Raw genomic sequence first — 21,664 nt, 5'->3', positions numbered from 1 at the left:
AACATCACATTATTTTTGTTTTTATTTCTGTCTGGACTTCTCAGTTAACCATATCTTTGGTACAAAGTGAACCTGCTCACCTATATAATAGGTCAGATCCATCTACCCATTTCCATTTCACAGTCCACTCGTTTGCAGTTTCAAGACCGATCCAGGAATCTCCATGTATCTTCATTCTTCTAATGATCTCCTATAAAAAATTTAAAAAGCAAATAAAGATTTTTGACAATGTGCACTTTCAATTTTCAGTTCACATTTTTTTCTTATTGTGACAAATTCTTTCCTATTTATTTTATCTGATATCAAATTATAAACAATTTGTAAAGCTTGTTTGAAATGACAGGAATCAGATATTGTGAACCTGTGCATTGTATAAAAGCAACAAGGACAAAATTAAGTCACTCTCAAATAAAAATACGATTACACATCTTCGCTGATTATTTCAGTGTCGTAATGACTTGTTAATCAAATGACAACCTATTTAGTAAGTTACTCTGCTTATATAATGAAAAGTTATCAAAATTATTTATCAAAGTTTTTTTTTTATTTTAAAAATAGTGAAATAACAGTGTAGTGATCTATACCCAAAGTTTGTTGAGTCACATGGACACTATCGACTGGCCTCACTGGATTATTTTCACTAAATTTATATGGATTCTTCCTTCCACTAAGTTAAATTCTTTTCTAAATTTTACGTACCTTAAAAACAAACTCCTCTTGCTGCAGTGGAAGGTTCAGTACAGCAGACTGAATACAGCCAGGCAAAACATTTTTACTGGCAAGTTTTCTTTACAACTACAAATATTGCAGATGTTTTATCTTATCCAAACCATATAGTAAGGTAAAATATGTCAGGCAAAAAGTTCATGAGGTAAAAAACTGAAAGGTATTTAATTTAAATGAAAATAGTACAACTGTTTCACACAGTTTAGTAAACTTTAAAACTGTGCAGGATAAACACAAACTTAAGCAAGAAACTTACACCAATAACAAAATATAAACATAACATGTTCAATATTCATCACTCATTTTATGAGCACCAAGTGTCCGACTAGATCTTCAAACAGCTGCATGTTGGCATCATCAGCCATTGTTTTATTTGCTTGTTGTGGAGAGTTCAGTTCATATCTTTGTATAATTATTTTTTCTTGTGTCAACTAAAGTGAAGAAAAATAAAAAATCTGCTCTCACAACAGAAATGAGATGATGTGTGATGACTGATATTTTATTTGTCTGACTGGATAAATCAGGCTGTAATATTTCACTGTGACAATTTTGTACAAAATAAGTAATTATTCAGAGAATGTTTCTTGTCTCTACCTGTTTCTCTATGTTATTTAGAATCACCAGATCTCCTCCTCTGCTCTTGCAGTCTTTCCTGCTCTCTGTCCAGTTTTTCTTTTCAGTTGATGCGTAGTAGAAATGTGACTCACGAAGCTCCTGCCATTCTTTAAAAAGTGATTTGGTGTTAATTTGTTATTTGACAAAAACAGAATTATGTAATACTGCCTAAAAAACAAAAAAATGATAATACCACATGAGAAACATAAACTGCAACTAATAAATTATGTACCTGTGCAGTTTTGGTCCTGACATTGAAACTTATGCAGTTCTACAAAGTAACTTACAGTCGATTTGTCTTTTTCCAAAAACAGTAGATAATTTTCTGCAGAAATTGTAACGTTAATTTTCTTTTGGCTCACCTGTTTGTTCCTTTGTGTGATTCTCAAAACAGACTTGCAGTGGTTTCTCAACAACTGAATGATCTAAAGAAACCAGCAAAAATGGAGAAAGAAACTATTGGGTCAAAATTAAAATTGTCCTTAAAGGTTATGGCGATTTAAGGAAAATTTAATCATAATCAGATTTCCTACAGATTTTGACTCGAACGCCGATATCCACAACAACCAGGATGACCAACAGATCAAACATTAGTAAAACAGTTCTGTAGGGTTTTCCTTGGACAACCAGGGGAGGTTTTTCAGTCTCTGCTCCTTTAAATGACAAAATAAACACATTTTTGAAAGCCTTTATTTCCGATAATTAGGATTTCCCATTTACTGTTAACAAAACATGATATTTAAAATTAGAATATTATCATAATACATACAAAATTATGATACATACATAATTTTGTATGTATCTTGGATACATACAAATGGATATGCATCAGCTTAGTGTTGTTAATATTTCCTTAATAGAAGGAAACATTTCCTTCTGTTCTGCAAAACAGCGATAAATAAAAACAGGAAAGAAAAACACAAAGACCCCAAAGGCAGAGAGAAGGGTCATTATATATTTGATTGCATTGTTTATATTCTTTAAAAAATAGATATGTTTCATTTATATAGCAAACTGCTCTTATCACAGTAAAGATCAGAATACTTTATCCATGCGATTTTGTTAAAATGTACCTGTTTTATGACATAGTCTTTGTTGTTTTATACTTACCTTCATTTTGTAGTGAAAGACCAACATCAAGGTGTGTAGAGGAATCTGGAGTCTGAACTGTTTCCTCTTCACTGTCCTGAGATAATTCACTGCCTCTTGTAGTTGTAAAATCTATGTTCTCATACATGTTGGAAGATTTCTCAAGAAAGAAGCAACTGAAAGCAGCATTTAGTTTCTCATGCCAAGCAGACAAATTCTTGTTCTCTTTTTGAAACCAATCAGATTTCAGTAGGAAGTGCACAGGATGTTCTGGCAGGAAGATAAGCACACAAATACCAAACATTTAATCTTTAGATAGAAAAAAATTCCATATATATGTGTTTATCTTTCTGTTCCTGTTTGTACCTAAGAAAGTGTTCTTCACATAAAAAAGCTACTCAAATGTAAATGTTCAAATAAATTTTGATACATCAGGGTTTCACTGAGCTGGCAGCAATTTTCTGACTTATGTCGTGGTAAGTGGTTTTTCTGGTCAATTAAATAAAAGTAATTGTTTTTCCGTGGAATTTCCATTTGTTTTCTTGACCTGTCATTATTTACAATTGCTCAAAGTTCAATTGATTTGATTTAGAGTCACAATGAATATAATGTGAACACCGGTAATTTATTAGCAAATGGCCGAAAAAGGTTGAATGTATTACCATGTTTTTATTCCTTTATCTTAATTATGTTTGTTCCAACATGAAAGAAACAAATATGATTAATATAAGATAGCAGCAGTTCTGTTTCTGGAACAGCACTAGTGATTACTGCTGCTCAAAACAAATTAAAAAAAATCTTTAACTAAAATTGAAACATTACACAAGTAATATAAGGCTTATGTAGTGCAGACAAAAACTGTATTTAAGTAAAATTGGCATTACATCAAAATATAAATTAAGTATAAATAAAAAGCAGTTCTTGGAGTAAAAAGCATAAAGATGAGTATTTCTTGTTTGAGAATAATGTCTGATTTATGTATTTTTCATTATTAATATTTAAATAAAACACAAAATAATGCTCATATTCTGTTTATTTTTTTAAAGCACTAATAATAACTAACATCTTTTCAAAATGCAGACTAAGCCACCACAAATAAAACTTTTACTTAAAGCTGAAGTTAAACAATCTTTGCATATTTGAGCAGTGCAAAATACAAAATACTGTATAAATAGTCTCTGCTTTGCTCTGACTCCAGATTTCACCATGTGACAATGCTATAGCGACATATAATGGGTTGATGCGTGTAGCGTCAGTGCAGCAGAGAAATGAGCGTCCAAGGCTTGAAGCTAGCTGTTCCAGTGCAGACTGGGATTTGTATTTAAGTGTTTTATATTCTTCATCAGGTCTGTTTTTATCTTGTTTTGGATAGCTTTTCTTAATTAGAATTATAACTATTATTTGTATATAGTACTTAATCTTTAGTGATGTTCTTTCCAGGTTTAAGATCAAAAAGATACTGGACATTTCTCTTCTCACAGATCCAGTATTTTAATCCTGTTTTCTTGTACATCCAAAGTCCCTGTTGATCAGTAAATGCTTTGAGCCCTGACTCCGTGTTGATGATTACTCCTTGCTTCCAGGAACTGTAAAAATGAACACATCCAGTTAGATCGAGAAAGAAGCAGGAATTATTTAAAAAATATTTGTTTTTTTATTAATGATACCTCTAGCTAAAATGTGTTGCAATTATGAAAAACTGCTTCAGCTGAAAATGTGAGCATTTTAAGGCTGACAGCAATCCAGTCCAGCTTTAAATGACCACCCATCCATCCATCCATTTTCTGTTCACCCTTGTCCCTAATGGGGTCGGGAGGGTTGCCGGTGCCTATCTCCAGCTACGTTCCAGGCGGGAGGCGGGGTTCACCCTGGACAGGTCGCCAGTCTGTCGCAGGGCAACACAAAGACACACAGGACAAACAACCATTCACACACACACACACCTAGGGAGAATTTAGATAGACCCTTTAAATGACCACATATCACTAAAGTGCTGTACAGAATACAATAAAAACAATCAAATTACAAATGGCATTGCTATATTCACATGTCATTTCACTATTGTAGCATTCAACTGATCAACCTAACAACCTTTAATCAACCTGCTGACATTGAAAAGAAAACCAGTTGAAGATGTAAATAAAATTATTTATGCTCAAAATTCAGATCAATTCATTTGACATTTCATTCGTCACATATTAGACTCTGTTCCAAGCTTTAGTATGTGTTGATAACAGTGATAACAGATTGTTAGAGTTAACACAATCTGAGTGAAAATGTGCTGATATTTTCAGTAACATAACATTATTTTTGTTTTTATTTCTGTCTGGACTTCTCAGTTAACCATATCTTTGGTACAAAGTGAACCTGCTCACCTATATACTAGGTCAGATCCATCTACCATTTCCATTTCACAGTCCACTCGTTTGAAGTTTGAAGACCGATCCAGGAATCTCCATGAATCTTCATTCTTCTAATCATCTCCTATAGAATTTTAAAAAGCAAATAAAGATTTTTGACAATGTACACTTTCAATTTTCAGTTCACATTTTTTCCCTATTGTGACAAATTCTTTCCAATTTATTTTACCTGATATCAAATTACAACCAAACAATATTTAGAACTAGTTTGAAATGACAGAAATCAGACATTGTGAAGCTGTGAATTATTTAAAAGCAACAATTTCACTTACAAATAAAATACATGATTATCACATTACTCTTGTTCCTGTCAATGTAGAAATTAATCATTAATGACTTGGCAGTCTATACAGTAAATTATTGCACTTAGAAGTTAATTTATTAAAAAATATGGTGGTGTAATCTAAAAGATTCTAAGAAAACTTTCCCAGTAAAATGACAGCACGGTCGTCTACTCACAGTTTGTTGAAGAACTTGGGAATGATGCTTCAGACTAAATTTATCTGACATGGATTTTTTTCCCCACTAATTTAATTTGTTTTGTTTTTTTAAGTTGTCATGCAAAATGCAGTTTTACATACCTTAAGCATCAAACTATGTAATATTACAGGAGACTTAGAATGGGCTGATAGCGTAAAGAAGCTACATTTATATTTCTACCATCATAGTAAAACTACTCCAATGGTAAAAATGTTCATGTGTACATGAACATGCTGAAAATTCATATTTACTATGTTTTGGTATAATTTAAAAATTTCTTCAAAAACTATATTAATCAGGTGTTTAATAGGTTTGGTCAAAAATGACAAATAAATACTAAATGCAAGTTGTTTTTTCCTTATTTCAGAAAGAAGTGACACACAAAACAGAGACAAACAGACCACTTTTACTACTATATACAGCCTGGCAGAACTATTTTTTTACTTTCATTCCCACTTAAACCATTCGGTTTATGGGCACCAGTTGGCAGACTAGATCTTCAAGCTACAGCATGTTAGCATTGTCAACCATTATTTCATGTTCTTACTGCAGAGAACTTTAGATCATATCTCTGTATAATAATTTTTTTGTGTCACTTACAGGTATCAAAGCCAATGTGTTCCTACAATTAGGGGGGGAAGGGATAGTTGCTTGCTACTGTTGCATTCTTTGTCTGGATTACTGCAACAGTTTTGTAAAAAAACAACAACATAGTACTATTACACAAGTTCTGAGAATGTGACTGGTCTTCTTGGATTCAACTGAGAAAAAACACAAAATAATCTTATAACAAGCAAACCTGTTTCTCTATGTTATTTAAAATCACCAGATCTCCTCCTCTGCTCTTGCAGTCTTTCCTGCTTTCTGTCCAGTTTTTCTTCTCAGTGGATGCATAGTAGAAATGTGACTCACGAAGCTCCTGCCATTCTTTAAAAAATGATTACATTTTTTTTATTTGCAACATTGTAATACTACAAGTGAAACATAATCTTTAATAAATTTCCTACCTTTTATACTTTGGTTCTGATTTTCTTGTGCCTGCTTCTGACCCAAGGAATGTTCTTTATGTTTCAAACTTAATAGAACTACATAAAGAATAAGCATAGATGTTAAAATGAAGGAATATTTGTGGGTAAAGAGATGTTGTCCAAATAAAGGTGAAGTTTTACTTACAGAGTAGCACACTTATCCCCGCCAACAACAGAAGGCAGAGTAAACCCAAAGTTACTGTAGCAACCTTGTACCAGTTTCTCCGGGGGGTTGGTGGACGTTTTTGAGACCGAACTCCTACAAAATCAAGGAGGAGTTTGACTTTTTATCTTTCAAAGTTCTAAAATGTATTAACTTGATACGGCAAAAATAACTGCTGTTTTATAAAGCCTTGTATTAAAAGTGTACACAGGACAAAAACTCCTGCTCAAAACCAGCTTTGACATAAGCTGTGTGGAGACTTCTTTACAACATGTTCTAAATGAGGTACATAAACAATAGAAATGTTTTCCTTTTATTAAATGGTTGTGAAGCTACAAAATGATGCCAAAATGTCTGTTTATGAAAAAGCAAAATTTTAAAACATTATATGTCTGAATCCTGAAATGGCTAAAGAGTTACAGTCATTGCATAATGAAGCAACATCAAAACTAATGCAAAGTCAATCAAATGTAATAAATATTATATCTAATTAAAGATATGCTTGTTTTTACTTTTCCTATTAAATTTGAGCACATTTTCAGATGTCAAAGCATAATATATTCAGTGGCACCAAGAAGATAAATAATGCAACCTTTTTAATATCTTATATATGTAATATATGTTCTGATACTTTCTCAGGTTTTGTCAGTATCAAACCATTCCTGGAATATTTAGAAAGCTGATTATGTAGTAAATATTTATGATTCATTAAAACCTACCTCGGGCCTTCCTGGAGGGATTAGCTCGATGGCAGGCCACCGTCTCGGCACTCTCGTAGATGTCGACCACTTTTTCCACCTTCTCCTCTTTCTCCACTTTCGTCCATTCTTTTCCTCTCACTTCTTTGCTGTACCTCACTTTCATGGTCTGATCTGGGTCTTCGTAAATGTTGCAAGACATCTCAAGGTGGACGGAAGCAGATTGTTTCCTTACCCTACTGCAGGACTTCAGAAGTCGTTTCAGTAGTACGAGTTCCTCTTCTTGCTTAGCCCAATCAAGTCATTTCAAATAATTCCACCAGAGTTTCAAAGTCGATTTGATTTTTTTCTCTCTCTCTCTTAAAACCCCCAAAATTAGAATACCAAAGCCAATGTGTGAGGTTTTGTGCCAGGTTTTCTGCTCTTGTGTAATAATCAGCTTTTGACAGGAAGTACTGAGATGGTTATCACAGGAGAACATATACGCACTCGACGGATTATCGCGTCTCAGTTCAATACATTAAACTGAAAGGAACTTTTAATTAAATATATAAAAGCTGTAGTAACTGATTTATGTTTTGACACAATTTTTCTTGTCAGGACTGTCTCTTTTTGAATTTGTAATATCTGTTTTTAGGGTTTTGCTGTAAGGATTCTTTAGAGTCACAAAGTAGAATTTCTTTTGATAAAACAAGCTAATTAAATAGCTGTAAGTATTGTAAAGCAGGCATTAAGTTAAAGATTTACTTAAGTGGTGAATATAAAACATGAGACAGATGTAAGTGGTTTATTTTCCTTCCCTGAGCCATATAAGAGCAAATATTTGGACTTGTTTGCTGCTGATGTGATGTACAACGATAACCGTGATTATTTCCTCCTTGACATCCTTTCACCCTCAGATATGTGAACAGGAAGTAAGACTGAATAAGCTTCAAGCATCAGCCAGAAATAGTTTGATTAACCTTGTGAATTCAAAAAGTACATCCAGAAATTTTCAATAGCTATTTTAAATAAACTGGAGATGTATGATGTATAAATACATTAATATAACCATAAATAAATGTGATAAATATAGAGGTCAACTTATTTGTAACTTTTTCAGTATTTCAAATGAAACGCTAAATTTAAATGTGACCATACTTCTAGAGATTGGCATGGTTTGAGTTTTTTCTTCATCAGATGAAACAGTGTGGCTTTAGGAAGGAAATGAAGGTTTGAACATAACATTATGACCAATTTTTAAAACCTTAACATGATTGTTAAAAAAACACGGTGTGCAAGAAGACTGACAGTTGTTTAAAGATAAAAGTCTTTACTTTGGACATAATCTGGATTGTTTTCTCATCACTATGTCATCTTTGAACATCCAGATGGTGTTATGCATATATTTTAGGAAATCTTCATGATAATATAACAGAAATTGTTTTTCTATCTTTAATGTTCAGTATGTGTGCCTTAGTCATGCTTATTTAAGACAATTGATTGATTATGTCACTGAGGTTTAAACCTTTCAACACTTTCTCTCATTATAATGAGATGTTACTCCTGTGTTTGTTTCCTCTGGTAGTTAAATGCTTCTGTAGCAAACCCATGACAGACCACTACTGAACTCTTTAAAGGATCACAGACAGCCAGTGTTTTGATGTTGGTCAGGACTCTGGCAGCAGTATTTGTAAGGATGTTTAAAAGAATGTTAAATTGCAAATCTGCTGAAGTAAATTTAACTCAATATCTGCCAATTGTTATGAAGTTGTTGGTCTATTTCAGGCTGCAGAACTGGATCTGAATAGTTTTACATTCATCTTCTTCTTTTATCAGGGACCCGCAGGTCCTGTTGGAGATACAGGTGTACCCGGACCTCAAGGACCCCCTGGACCACAGGGACCAAGTGGACGCTCCATCATTGGACCCCCTGTAAGAACTTCTGGCTTTCTGATTTACATTTTACAGTTTCTGTGTGACCAGATTCATTTTCAGTACCTGGATATGTTGTCTGCAGGGTTCTGCAGGAGAGAGGGGGCAGAAAGGTGAAGCTGGCCAACAGGGACAACAGGTAACAACTGTTCACCCAAGATCCAGTGTTTAATCTGGGATTATTCTACTTTTCACTTTTTAAATTGAAGTTGTTTTGCTGTAAGGCCAGATTATTTGTTCATAGAACGCTAATTGATCATGGCATTCCTGAGAGATTTTAGTAAATATTGATATGGTAGCGATTTAAAGAACTTACTTCATGTTTTTTCTCAGGGTATACCTGGAAGACCTGGCCCTGTGGGAAGAGAAGGACCTCCAGGACCCAGGGTCAGTCCGAATGTCTTAATATTACAACTGTGAAACAACAACTTGAATTCTTTAAAATATTTTTGAAGACTCCATGAAAAAATGATTATTGCTGACATTAACTAGTCAAAGTCTACCGCAGGCTTCATAATTTACCTTCACCTCTACAGGGACTTCCAGGTAAAGACGGCCCACAGGGCAGACAGGGACCCCCGGGAACTATGGTGAGACCTGCATAAAATTCCTCCAGTATTGAAGTACTTGTTGATTTGTATTAAAACTATTGCTGGAGCAAATTTGTTTCTGTGCCTCCAAGTAAAGACAAAACATAATTGCTTATTTCTAAAATGCAGTTGACTCATTTGTATTTAAGCTCATTTAAAATTGGATATATTCAGAATGTGTGATTATTTGGGCATTTGTTGCTTCAAATACAAAATGACAAACTCTGTTTCCAAAGCAGTTTGGTCTGAGAATGTATTTTTTGAAATAGTTTCAAATTATTTCTTTATACAAAATTTACAAAAGAAATTGAAGGATAAATTACGAGATATTTCATTGCTCTTGTAAAACCATTGATTTCAACTGAATTCTTTCTTTCTGTGTTCTCAGGGGACTCCAGGAGCTCCTGGGTCTCCTGGAAATACCGGCGCCCAAGGAAAACAGGGAACCCTGGGACCACCGGTGAGTCTGAAAATCATACCGACCTGTTTTTTCTTGGTTTGCATTTATTAAAGAGAACATATTCTCTTTATGTGTGAAAAATCTAGTACTGTGCAAATATCCCAGAGGCAGCAGGACGTAGTGTCAGTCAGGCTTAGCAGAGTGTGTCAGACAGTCTGGGAGCTGGTCAGGTGGCTAACGGGGGATTAATGGCTCCCTGTCCAGTCTGTCTATGACCGTATTTGATACGCAGACACCCAAATGAAAAGCAGAGTGAAGAGTATTCAAACTGACACAAAGGGAGACATCTGAGTTCAGACTATTTTGTGAAAAGAACTTCAACAGTTTAACCCTTTGTGTTATTCTTAAACAGTGGCACTGACAACTTCTCTATCAAGAGTTTTCACCAACTCTTTTTACAGCATGAACAGCTTATTAAGTCATTTCTCAACCCAGATCACCCATTAATGAATTTCTAATGCATTGCAATTCTCATTGTAAAGACTCAACTCTGGTTCAATAGTTGTTAAATTGGATTTTTTTAAAATTTCAATCTGCAAAATTCAAACCAAAGCAAAGAAGAAAAACTCTAAGGCGATTTAAACACATCTCTCTCTGGCATTTTGTTTTGGTTTGTTTTCTCTGCTTTGGCATTTATTTGCGTTTGAGTGAAAGGAAACCACATTTTCATAACAGCGCCAAAGAAGAAACAAGACTCTGTGGGAGGCGATAAAAGCTGCTGATAAATGAGTTTGTATCGCTTTGATAAAATGTTGTCAAGCATGTAATCATCGCTGCGTGGGCGGACTGCAGAGAGCACTCATCAGTTAATTACGGCACCACTGTTAAGTTATTGCTCTTAATGAGGACTTAGTGGAGAAAAATACAGAGCAGCAAGTGTCGAGGATTGACACAGTTTCTAAACCGATAAATCTATGCAATTTTCTTGCTTTTGTTGTTTTTTTATTTTGTCCTTTTGATTTTCTGTAAATGTTGTTTAGTCTGGAATAAATTTCTACATATTTCTTTTATCTTGTTTACATATTAAGCATGAAGTTAAGGTAAAGATTAGACTCTGCTAAAGTCTGTAAAATATCACAATAAATAAATATTTTAATGCAGCATAATCTCACATTGAAAAAATAGAATAACATCCAACTTTTACATTTAATAAATGTAAATTTATTAAATTTATACCCACAAGTCATGGGTATAAATATTCCATAATAAAGAGGTTGATTTGTCTTAACCAGTCTACAAAACAGGAAAGACAAGAGAACACACAATTTAAGTAAGGCCAGTATGAACAAATGCTAAATGGCACTGGGACTACCACTGGTATTGTGTGTCTTTGAGATGTAGATGTTCAACAACAAAAACTTCAGGAGCGTTTGCTGTCACTCAATGAAAGAATATGTGAATATTCTTCTTTTGGCACCAAAAAAACTCAAAGCATATGGCCAAACAAAAAGACCTGGTTCACTAGCCACTAAATCAGCCTTCTTCCATGGCTTTCTCAGGTCCTTAACCTAAAGCTCATAGAAAACGTGTGAACTGAGCTGCAGAAAAGAGTGCATCAGATAGTCTGAATGCTATCTGATACAGATAGCCCTACTGACTAAAGGGGTTACAGCATAGTGCAGTCTGACGTCTGTGAGCTGTCACAACAGTTGATCAAAAGGACGCAGCTAAATGTTAACCTTTTCATGGCTATAATGGGTAGATGTAGAGAGATGTGAATAGAAATGCCATGGAAAAGGGGATTTTTTGTATTTTCCAATCAGCTTTGTTTTTCTGAAGATTTTCACAGCTTTCATTGAGGTGAATTTTGCTTTGAGGTCAATGAAGTCTGAAAACCATATTTCCTCATGTACATTATTTGTATGTTTATTTTTGTTATTAATATTATTTTTTACATGTTTTATTACAGGGTCCACCAGGAACAAAGGGAGAGAAAGGTGAACGGGTAGGTGTCTTTTTTCTATATTATTTTAAGTAAATGAAAGTATCATAAATATTACATTAGCTGTAATATTTTGTTCAAATGTTCAGGTAAAGTAATTTCTCAAAACATCAAATCACTGAGATACATAAATAAGTGACAGAGGAACATAGCATACATTAACCAAGTTTCCAGCATGAATGAGAGGCTGGAAATCTCAAACTACATTAAATAATCTTTACTTTGTCTACAGGGTGACCTTCAGTCAACGGCATCAGTTCAGGCCATTGCCAGACAAGTCTGTGAGCAGCTGATCCAAAGTAAGTTAGGAAGAGAGGATGACATGGAGAAATGGGCCTTAAAATAAGTCCTGAGTTTTCTTTGGCATTGATCATATTCATAGAATCACAAGCATGAGGGTCTGTTTTGTGTAAACGACACAAATCAACTCCCAAAATCTGAGGGAACCCTTACTCTGTTGTTCACAGTCACACTTTTCTACCTGTATGAATTATCTGAAGAATATTAGTAGTTGAACAATCAAAGGTTCCCAAACTCTTCCCTTTAATCCATTGAGCTGCTTTTTTGTCCATCATGTGTTGCTTTTATTCAACAAATTTCATAATGCGACTTGACTTTCTCCTGTTTTTTTGTCCCTTTTCCAGGTCACATGTCACGCTACAACACTATCTTGAACCAAGCGCCCAGTCCACCAGTGTCCATCCGCACAGTGCCTGGACCTCCAGGAGAACCTGGTCGGGAAGGTGCCCCGGGGCCCCAGGGAGAACAGGGACCACCAGGAAGGCCAGGCTTTCCTGGCCAGAATGGTCAAAATGGAAATCCTGGAGAACGAGGTGAAGCAGTTAAAGTTGCAGATGACTTTTGGCTTTGAGATTTTTCAGATACTGAAAATCAAAAGCTGTCTTAAAAATCGAAGTGTGTTTGTTATAAAGATAATATAAAGAAAATAAAGATATTCTCCATCCTCCTCTTGACTATTATCACATAATAGCCTCAAACATCCACACAACTGAGGTGTGTGTGTACCACACACCTGCTGATGCATATTCAATATATACCAACCATCACATATAAAACATAGAAAAACGTTACAACAATCTATTGGTTGGAGTTATGTCAAACTAAACATACTAAATGTTAAACATTTGTATATTTTGTACTTACTATGTCTAAATTAATAAACCGCTACATAATTTAAAATCTTTTTAACACTAAAAACACATTTTTATATAACAAAATAATTTCTGGCAGTAAGAAGTTTAAAAATATTTGTGAAAGTTAGCATTATGCATAAGGATTTGTTTTAAAAGGTAGAAGAATAACAATTTGTACTTTCTTTAGTCTAAAAAAATTGTTTATTTCTGTTTCCAGGTCAACCGGGAGAAAAGGGGGAGAAGGGATCTGCAGGCGTTGGTGTCCAGGGCCCCAGAGGACCTCCAGGACCTCCTGGTAAATCATAAATTCCACGCGGGATCTCTGCTTGATCTTTGAATACATGTTTAGTTTTTCTTTAACAATTTATGTAAATATAGTGTGAATAGTTGAACTCTAACCTTTCCACTCTGTAGGTCCCCAAGGACTGGGCAGACCTGGCAGCCAGGGTCCAACAGGTCGCCCTGGAAATCCTGGAACTTCTGGTCGGCCCGGAGTTCCCGGTCCAGTCGGCCCTCCAGGACCGCCGGGTTACTGTGACCAGAACTCTTGTTTGGGCTACAATGTTGGAGGTGCGTAGGCTTTAAAGGAACAATTATAATGTGTGCTGCGTCGTCAGGCAACTTCAATGTCTTAATGGCATAAACCATATAATTGAGCATGAAACTATTTCAGTCGTCGTGTTAATCTTTTCTATGGAGGGTTCTCAGGTGAAACATTTCATTCAATAAGCCGCTTTTCATCTTCAAAGGCTTCTACTGAGTTAAACAGCTTGCATGTTATCAAAGTCCACCCTCCCACTGTTTGTATTTAAAGGTGAAACATGAAACACCTTTAAATACTCAGTTATGGTAAAGGATTCTGCTTTATCACCACATGTCTGTTTGATTGTTTATGCTGCATCGTTTTATCTGCATTGGTCTTGTTTTTTGATGAAACACAAAGCGAAACATCCAAACAACAAGGAGCCATGTGTAAATTTCCACCTCTGAGGAAAAATGAGCTTCATGCCTGTTTATGCCTCTTGATTTGCTCTGAGTTCACTTAGAACACTAAACTGGACAATGAGCATTTAGTTCATTGTTGAAAAGATAATTAAATCTAAATTTTAACAAAGCAATTGTTTCTGAAATTATAATTCTAAAAGTGACAAGGAAGAAGGGAAATGAATGCAAACTTATGAAACATTTACTTTGCTCTAAACTGTTTCTGGCTTACTTGTCCCAAAAGTGGAAGTCATGCAAACTTAGAAACATGTTTTACTAACTTAAATATATATATATGTTCCTAAGCTACTAGTTTTCACCATAAGCTTCTTAAGAAAACCATTAAGGTTGTAATTGTAAAAAATACAGAATAGAGAAAGAAAATAGCAGACAAAATTATAGTTATTAAAAATGTTGATATAAAAACAAGTGGGAGACCAACCCATTTAATCTTGTTTTTAAGTTCTTGCCTGCAGCATCTGTTTGAAATTGCATGGTTTTCTCCACAGAAGAGTAACTAAACCACAAATAAATTCTATATTTTATCTTGTTTCACCTGAGTTGCTGCTTTGTTGGTTTACTGAGTATGTATTTAATTAAAGATGCTCTTTGGAGGGTATTTCGCAATTAAACCATAAGTCATTAGACAAAACAGATCACTTCTACGATATTTCTAAGTGATCAGGTAAATTGTTGATAATAGTTTACACCAATTATAAAAATCTCCAACATTTTATTGTTCAAAACCCTTTGTAAGAGTCATCTTTTGCCATCTAATGCATGGTTGTGTTGATCTTTAATGTGTGTTGAGGTTAAAGGTCACACAGCAGTCTGAATGGTACTGTCCTGTAAAGCTTGTGGCAGATCCTGCATGTTTTACCCTTTCTTCTGCTTTTGTGTTTGTTTGTCCAACATCCTCTTGTCACTTCACTGTCAAGCTTCACCAGAAAAACGTTATGGTGACTACTGAACTGTTTCTGCAAAGCATCAACCACAAGTTAGAACTTTAACAGCTGCAGAGGCTTCAAACTGAAGAAGGCGATAAAGTTTTTGTCAGTCCATTAGCTGATTACAACTTCTACCATGGTGGGTGGTATGTGCAAAACTCTGGGGTTTATGGCCAAGACAAAGGTTTCAAGAAAATAACTTGTCTCTACATGTGCACATTCACACCATATTCTTGTCATATTTTCAATATTTAGATTAGAATGAAAAAAAAATGCCTCCTTTTCTTTAAATATTTATTGAACAATGATGGGTGAGTGAAGTAAACATATAAAACATGCCATTTTAGCACATAGCAACACCACAATATTCACAAGTTGAACATATTAGTTATTAGTTTGTGGGATACTTTTGCATGTAAAATGAGAACACAACATCAAATATTTGTATTGTATAAGGCTGAAGAGTGTTGAGGTGGGATGAAATCATGAAACTTACCTTGACCGTCATCCTTCTCTGACTTTTTCTTCTAGATTACGATCATCCAGTTCCTCTTTTTTAATCCAGAACTTTTACTGACTTTGTACAAACTCCAGTAACACAGATCACCTCTGTAAAGCAACTAAGCAAGACAGAACCTAATATATATAACGCACGTTTTAACTTCAAGTAACAGAAATTCTAGAGAGATAGATTAGTTTTGTGGCATTGTGACAGTCTGAATGTAAGCTAATGGATAACAAATCTAATATTTGCTTATGAGATATGATTTTTTTTTTTAAATATAAAATCAAATGTTACTTACGCTAACTTTAATCTTGAAGCAGTTTATCTAGAACTTCTCCTAACTTGCTCATAGTCCTATGACTCCATAACCTCGTTACTCATGGCTTGGTAACTCTTGCTAACTCTTGTTCCTCTTTCTTTTACTCCTTCCTTTTTATCTCTACCCATCCTTACGTTAACCCAAATAAATCCCGACAAATTTCCCTCCAAACACTCTTTTCCTTGGTGATGGGAATCGACCATCTTTCTTTGGGGCGCTCACTGACTGCTTGCTCAACTTGGTGGCACTGGTGGGATCAATTCCTGGGTGACTGACCGCGCAGAAGTTGAAGAGATCACTGACGTCCACGGTATCCCTCCAGTCCAACTTCCGTCCAGCGTCTTCCAAAACTACGGAGAGGCAGAAGAGGATGACCCATACCGCTACTACCAGCCCAACTACCCAGCTCCTCAACCCGTCTCGCCTGATGACCCCGCGCTGGCGCTGGACGATGTCGAGCTGAGGTCCCCCGGTGTGTACCGCAGCAAACGGAAGGCGGAAGAGGTGCAAGCCGGGACAAAGAGGAGAATAAAGAGAGGAGTGAAGAATCTTCCTAAACTAACTAACTGAGAGGAGGAAGCTGGAGGACAGAGGGACGCTTGCTCTTTGTGATTGGAAGGCTTGGAGCCATTATGAACTAATCAACAAGTGCCTGATGTAGGGGGTTTCTTATGGACATTGGAGATGGAACGGGAGGGGAAATGAGGTCGGGAAAACTTAACTCATCTATGCTATTGAATTAACTTCGACAGAACAGATTTATTTAGTTTTATTCATTTTGTTTAGGTCAAGCAAAGTGCTCAGAAAGGTACTGAACTTTTGTTCATAGTACCCAAAAACTGTCAGTATTCAATTTATTGATTTGTTTTCAGGTCTTTCTGTTTTTCACCTGGTTGTTTAAGTGCCTCCTAGTGTTTTTTCTAGTACTTTGATGGTAAGGTAAAGTATCTTTTCTTTGAAGGTCTCTTTTGATGCCTGTTAGCCAGGGAAAGATTTGCTTGAGCCTTTCATTTGTTTATTTAACCAGTGAAGGTGTAAAATGGGTTTACAGTGCAACATTTCCTGTAATCCTTTATTTTGGTCGTGTTTGCATCGAGCTGTGTGATTAATACCCCACCCCTCTGTTTTGAAGGCACGTAAAATTTGCAGCCATGGATTTTTCCATCTTCACAACTGGTATTTGTGGAGTTTTGCATGTTTTTATTTCATTTTAACATGAGATGTATTCATTTCTGACCTGATAAAGCCACAGATACACCTAACCTACATATCAAGATGGTTTTATGAATGCTTATTGATATAATATTAAGCTAAAACCTGTATGTATGAGAAGATTGATTAAACTAAAACTTTATAAATCCATAGACAATGTGGGCAAAAAACATACAAACTGCTGTTTCTCACCTCTTGCCTTTTAATTTTACCAGTTTAATTTTTTTTCAACATTTCCTGTTTGTATTTGTAATCTGTTAGCCATCTGTTCCAGAGAAAATACTCTACACTCATTTATTTTTTAATTTTAGGTCAGCTTTAGAAAATAAATGAGTAAAAATAACTTAAGCACACTAATTCCATATGCATGATTGGTTTATTATCTTAGTTTTCATGCTGGACCTTTTTTTCACTCCCGTTTTCCTTGTCGGTGTGATTAAATTAAGCCCAATCACATTTTCAATTTTGTAAATGTTTCCTCCGTTCGGTTTTTTTCTGAAGCATTTGGTCTGTTACTGCAGCTTCTGATCAAGATGTTTAAAACTAAAAAAAAATCAAGGAAGTAATTTATTTTTTACTTGGTGTTGATTTTCTCAGAACAATAAAACTGAAGTACAAGCATTTGGAGTTGTGTCTGTGTGTGGTCTGGTTAATTGTGATGCTGTCCCTCAGCAGGGAATGTGACTGAACTGGGGGGAATAATTAAACTTGAACAGGAAGCTCTAAAATGAGCACTAAAACTGCAGGAAGCAGATTGAACACCTGGCAGAAAGGCTGGACCACCTAGTTCACTATTGCTCCTTCATCCTCTGGTCTGAGAGTGGAAATCTCAGAGCAAACTGAGAATAATTTTATATTTGAGGTTGAATCCTCAACAGGTGGTAAAGTGTTCAGCTGTGCTGTGTCTGACTGAATTCAGGATTGCACCTGTTTCACAGCAGTGGTTGAAATTAAAACTGCAAAGTTCAAAGCTTTCCCCCTTATGTGCCACAAGTTTTACATTTTCTTCAATGTTTTACAATAAGTGTTTATAGTGTTGTTGTGCAACACCCCCCCCCCCCTCCTTTCTGTCTCTACTCTCTCACTCTCGTACTTCCTCTTCTGAGAGGGGAGATGTGCTACCAGCTCTCCGTCTAACGGGTCCGTTGAGTTTCCTAAATCTGCTGGGATTTACCCTGTCCAGAACTGAAGTAAACTCTGTTTAAGCTGGTTTCGAGAAACGATTCGCCTGGTTATCTGACGGCCTACATCCAGGTGTCCCACCCTTCTTCCCCCTGTGAATTAGCCAGACTGAGCAGCCTACAGCCAACTAGTTTCACAGAGCACACCTGTTAACGGTCGCTCGTTCTCTATTTTACAACTTGCATTTGTTATTGAACCAGGTAGGTTTTAGTGACTCGGGCGAGTCCCAAGGATGATGTTTTAAATATGGGCTACCAGCAACCTAAAAATATTTTCCACTTTTCCTCTCCAGAATCAAACATCACAGCTATTTTACAACCATCAAAGAACTTTAAGGTGACTCATTAACTGAATGTCCACAACATCTTTTAGATTTTCTTTATGCTAAATATTTTATTAGTAAGGCATTTTTGCAAGGGTCAGTACAGCTTAATTCAGTAGCAGAAATAATCAAATAAGTAAAATCAATCATCTAGTCTATCTTTCCCTACTGCTGACACTGAGAACTAAAAAAGGGAACCTTTGAAAGAGACGGACGGAGTTTGGCGTTTCGAACCCCAGACCTGGCTTGATGATGAAGAAGGTGTTGCAGCAGGAGGAAGACGCCGATCGATGAAGGCCAGGATCTCCGCAGGTCTGATGAGCCTCCTCTCCGCATGGATGCTGAGGTCACACAGGACTTGGTGCTGGCAGGAAAAAAGGCACCAGTTCTTCTTCTTTGTCTTTGCCTTTGTCTTTGTCTTCATCTTTGTCTTTGGGGTCTGAACCCAGCCGATGAGAGAAGTGCGATTCGAAGCCACAGATTGTGGGCCAGACGGGTTGGTCTCCATGAGCGAGACAGTCTTCGGCTCCGTGGCCCCGGCTCTTCTTCAGCTGCAGAGTTCTTTGTCCATCTCGATCTTGGCTCGAAGCTGCCCGGAGGATCCAACGAAAGGTTCCTCTTTTGCACCCACCTTATATAGGGTTTATCTGTCTGCTTAGACAGATGATCTCATATCCGTCACTGTCTTAAGAGACATTATGTCATGATGTCTGTGCCAATGTCTCAGGGTTGCTCAACCTCCTATGTCCCTTGCCTGCACAACCTTTCACCTACTCTCTACCTCCAACATATCAGTGATGTTTAATTGCAGTTACACCTTTTTACACCATTTCAAGTTTAATGTCAAAATCACATTTATATCACATTTATTTTCTTTAGCTTCTCTGATTTAGCATTCATTTATAATTTTATAACCATAACTTATATCACATTTATTTTCTTTAGCTTCTATAATTTTATAACCATAACTTATATCACATTTATTTTCTTCAGCTTCTCTGATCTATCATTCATTTATGATTTTATAACCATAACTTATTAGTTACTCTTATTATGATCTTAATGTGAGTTATTACAGATGTTTTTCTGAAAAGAAACCAAGAATAATACATGATTCTAATTATTTACTACTAAAGTTACAGTTACTTGTTTTTCTTGTAAGTGTTCCCACAAATATAAGTGTAAGTATTATTACAAGTAAACCAATATTCATATAAGTATTTTACTTTGAATCTTATCCAATTACTAATAATGTTTAGATTTCATTCTTTAAAACTTTACCTTTAAACTAAGGAATAGTCTCAGCTATTTTTATAATTCTGCAGGCTGGAAACTTCCTCTTTTTCCAGGAAACCTGCTTTTCCTGTTTAATGACTCTTTCTGACTGACTATGATTTCTTATGATTAGATAGAAAAAAGTAGAATTAAAGCAAAGTTTGCATGAGACAAAAACAACACACACAACTAGATTTATTTTATTGACACTTAAGTCTACTGTTGGGCCTTGATATCACTTGAGTGATTCATTTTAAAGATAACTTTATTTATTATTACTGTTAAACTTAAATCTCCAGCATGGGGAAGTGGGATGAGCTCGGATTTTCTTGACAATAGCAAAATAATTTATCAATGTGTTGATGTTTCAAATGTAACATTCTTTTTCTGTAACGATCATAGAAAGTTATGAACTCACTCCAGTCATAGCAGCTCCAGCACATATTGTAAAAGAATCAGGATCTTTCTTATTCAAAGAGTTAAAAGTACTTACAATAAATGCTCTTGATTCACATGAAGAAAAAATGCTCCTTTTTTCAACATATACGACAAAGAATAGTCTAAAAATGAAAATGTTCTTCTTAAATATAATTTCTGCCTGTTCATTTCTAGTGTTACAAAGTAGAAACAGCTACTGTATGTTTCTACTTTGTAAGAAACAGAGTCGTGGAGGGGTCAAAGTTATGACCCCCCCCCACTCTTCAGGAGGGGGTCATACTGATTCCTCCTTCCTATTAGCAATGTCCCACAGGGTCCAACTATCTGCTCCAGCCAGGCTTTCTCTCATTTATCCATTTTATAGCATTTCATGAGATGAGATGGTTTAGGTTCAGCTTCTCTACCATCTCTGTGACGCTTGAGTCTTCTGGAGGGTTAAAGTTCTAGATAATGTTAACAGTTCACATTCATCCTAACTATATTAAGTCGATTAAATATGACTTATACTATTTTCCCATGGAAAATGCACAATCCCCTTAACAACTTGCATTAAAATTGTAATTAAGATGTCTGGGAAGTGTTTTATAATTAAAACAAACAGAACATTCAAGCTGTCATAAATTGGTATAGTAACTTTATAGATGTCATATTAAGAGCGATAAGACAAAAGTGAAAACTTTAAATGAAAAACTTAAAAACCACATCTAAGCTGGAAAACATCAGCTGCCACTGGGTTTCTGTAGTTTGGCTTTAGTTGTCATGGTTAAGGAATGAGTTCTGGTAACAAGGATTTTCACAGAAATAGACGTGTGTGGTGGGTGGGTGTGTGTGTGTTGTGGGGTGTTTTTGGGTGTGTGAGAATAGAAAGCATAAACCTTGCAGAGTGCCTCGTCTGTGGGGCTCAGCAGGTGGGGAGCCTCGTTGGTGTGAGGAGTGTGTTGAAGTGAGTGTGTCGTTCATTCGTGGTCACAGATTTGAATCTTTCAGCAAAAAAATGTTTTGGTGCGGGTCTCCACGGAAACGTCCTGAATCTAAGCAGCTGCAGCTAACTATGCTCAGTTTATTCTGGCAGTGACGGCTCCATTTAATGTCTGAATTGTTTGTACTGCATCTAATTAGTGGCTTGATCTTTGTATTTCTTGCATTTATGAGATGTTTCTCACACAAAGCATTGGTTAATATATAACGAAATGAATCTTTA

General features: G+C 35.7%; 2 protein-coding genes across 7 annotated transcripts in view; one reads left to right on the top strand and one right to left on the bottom strand.

Annotated features, from left to right (window-relative positions):
- The window catches only part of col14a1b (collagen, type XIV, alpha 1b), a 139,630-nt gene extending 121,761 nt beyond the window's left edge, over positions 1–17,869 (top strand). For 2 of the 5 annotated variants that reach the window (XM_028035230.1, XM_028035225.1), the window contains 11 exons: positions 9,038–9,133; positions 9,219–9,272; positions 9,467–9,520; positions 9,670–9,723; positions 10,112–10,183; positions 12,093–12,128; positions 12,358–12,424; positions 12,770–12,958; positions 13,497–13,574; positions 13,694–13,849; positions 16,318–17,869. In XM_028035230.1, coding sequence (XP_027891031.1) covers positions 9,038–9,133; positions 9,219–9,272; positions 9,467–9,520; positions 9,670–9,723; positions 10,112–10,183; positions 12,093–12,128; positions 12,358–12,424; positions 12,770–12,958; positions 13,497–13,574; positions 13,694–13,849; positions 16,318–16,604 — 1,143 coding nt within the window. In that variant the 3' untranslated portion in view covers positions 16,605–17,869. Of the gene's footprint in view, positions 1–9,037; positions 9,134–9,218; positions 9,273–9,466; positions 9,521–9,669; positions 9,724–10,111; positions 10,184–12,092; positions 12,129–12,357; positions 12,425–12,769; positions 12,959–13,496; positions 13,575–13,693; positions 13,850–15,201; positions 15,709–15,741; positions 15,851–16,317 lie in introns of those variants that run through there. The other 3 variants (XM_028035227.1, XM_028035229.1, XM_028035228.1) reach the window with 3 other exon arrangements.
- On the bottom strand, positions 1,428–7,658 carry LOC114155371 (C-type lectin domain family 2 member D-like). Of its 2 annotated transcripts, XR_003597726.1 has the most exons (8): positions 6,504–6,542; positions 6,338–6,415; positions 6,130–6,257; positions 4,806–4,914; positions 2,415–4,016; positions 1,704–1,994; positions 1,574–1,612; positions 1,428–1,448 (listed from the first exon to the last, which is right to left on the bottom strand). XR_003597726.1 is itself a non-coding variant. In XM_028035235.1 (6 exons), exons 1-5 carry the CDS (start codon positions 7,419–7,421, stop codon positions 4,828–4,830), a joined length of 588 nt encoding a protein of 195 aa, XP_027891036.1. In that variant the 5' UTR covers positions 7,422–7,658; the 3' UTR covers positions 2,904–4,016; positions 4,806–4,827. The 2 variants fall into 2 exon arrangements, 1 of the variants encoding a protein (XP_027891036.1); XM_028035235.1 differs by lacking the exons at positions 1,428–1,448; positions 1,574–1,612; positions 1,704–1,994 and adding an exon at positions 7,241–7,658 and having other exon boundaries at positions 2,904–4,016; positions 6,504–6,617.
- Positions 17,870–21,664: the final 3,795 nt, after the last annotated feature.

The sequence above is a fragment of the Xiphophorus couchianus genome, chromosome 13 (assembly GCF_001444195.1).
Source record: "Xiphophorus couchianus chromosome 13, X_couchianus-1.0, whole genome shotgun sequence".
Taxonomy (NCBI): domain Eukaryota; kingdom Metazoa; phylum Chordata; class Actinopteri; order Cyprinodontiformes; family Poeciliidae; genus Xiphophorus; species Xiphophorus couchianus.
The sequence above is the reverse complement of the archived record's forward strand: the minus strand, read 5'-3'. Positions and strand labels throughout refer to the sequence as shown.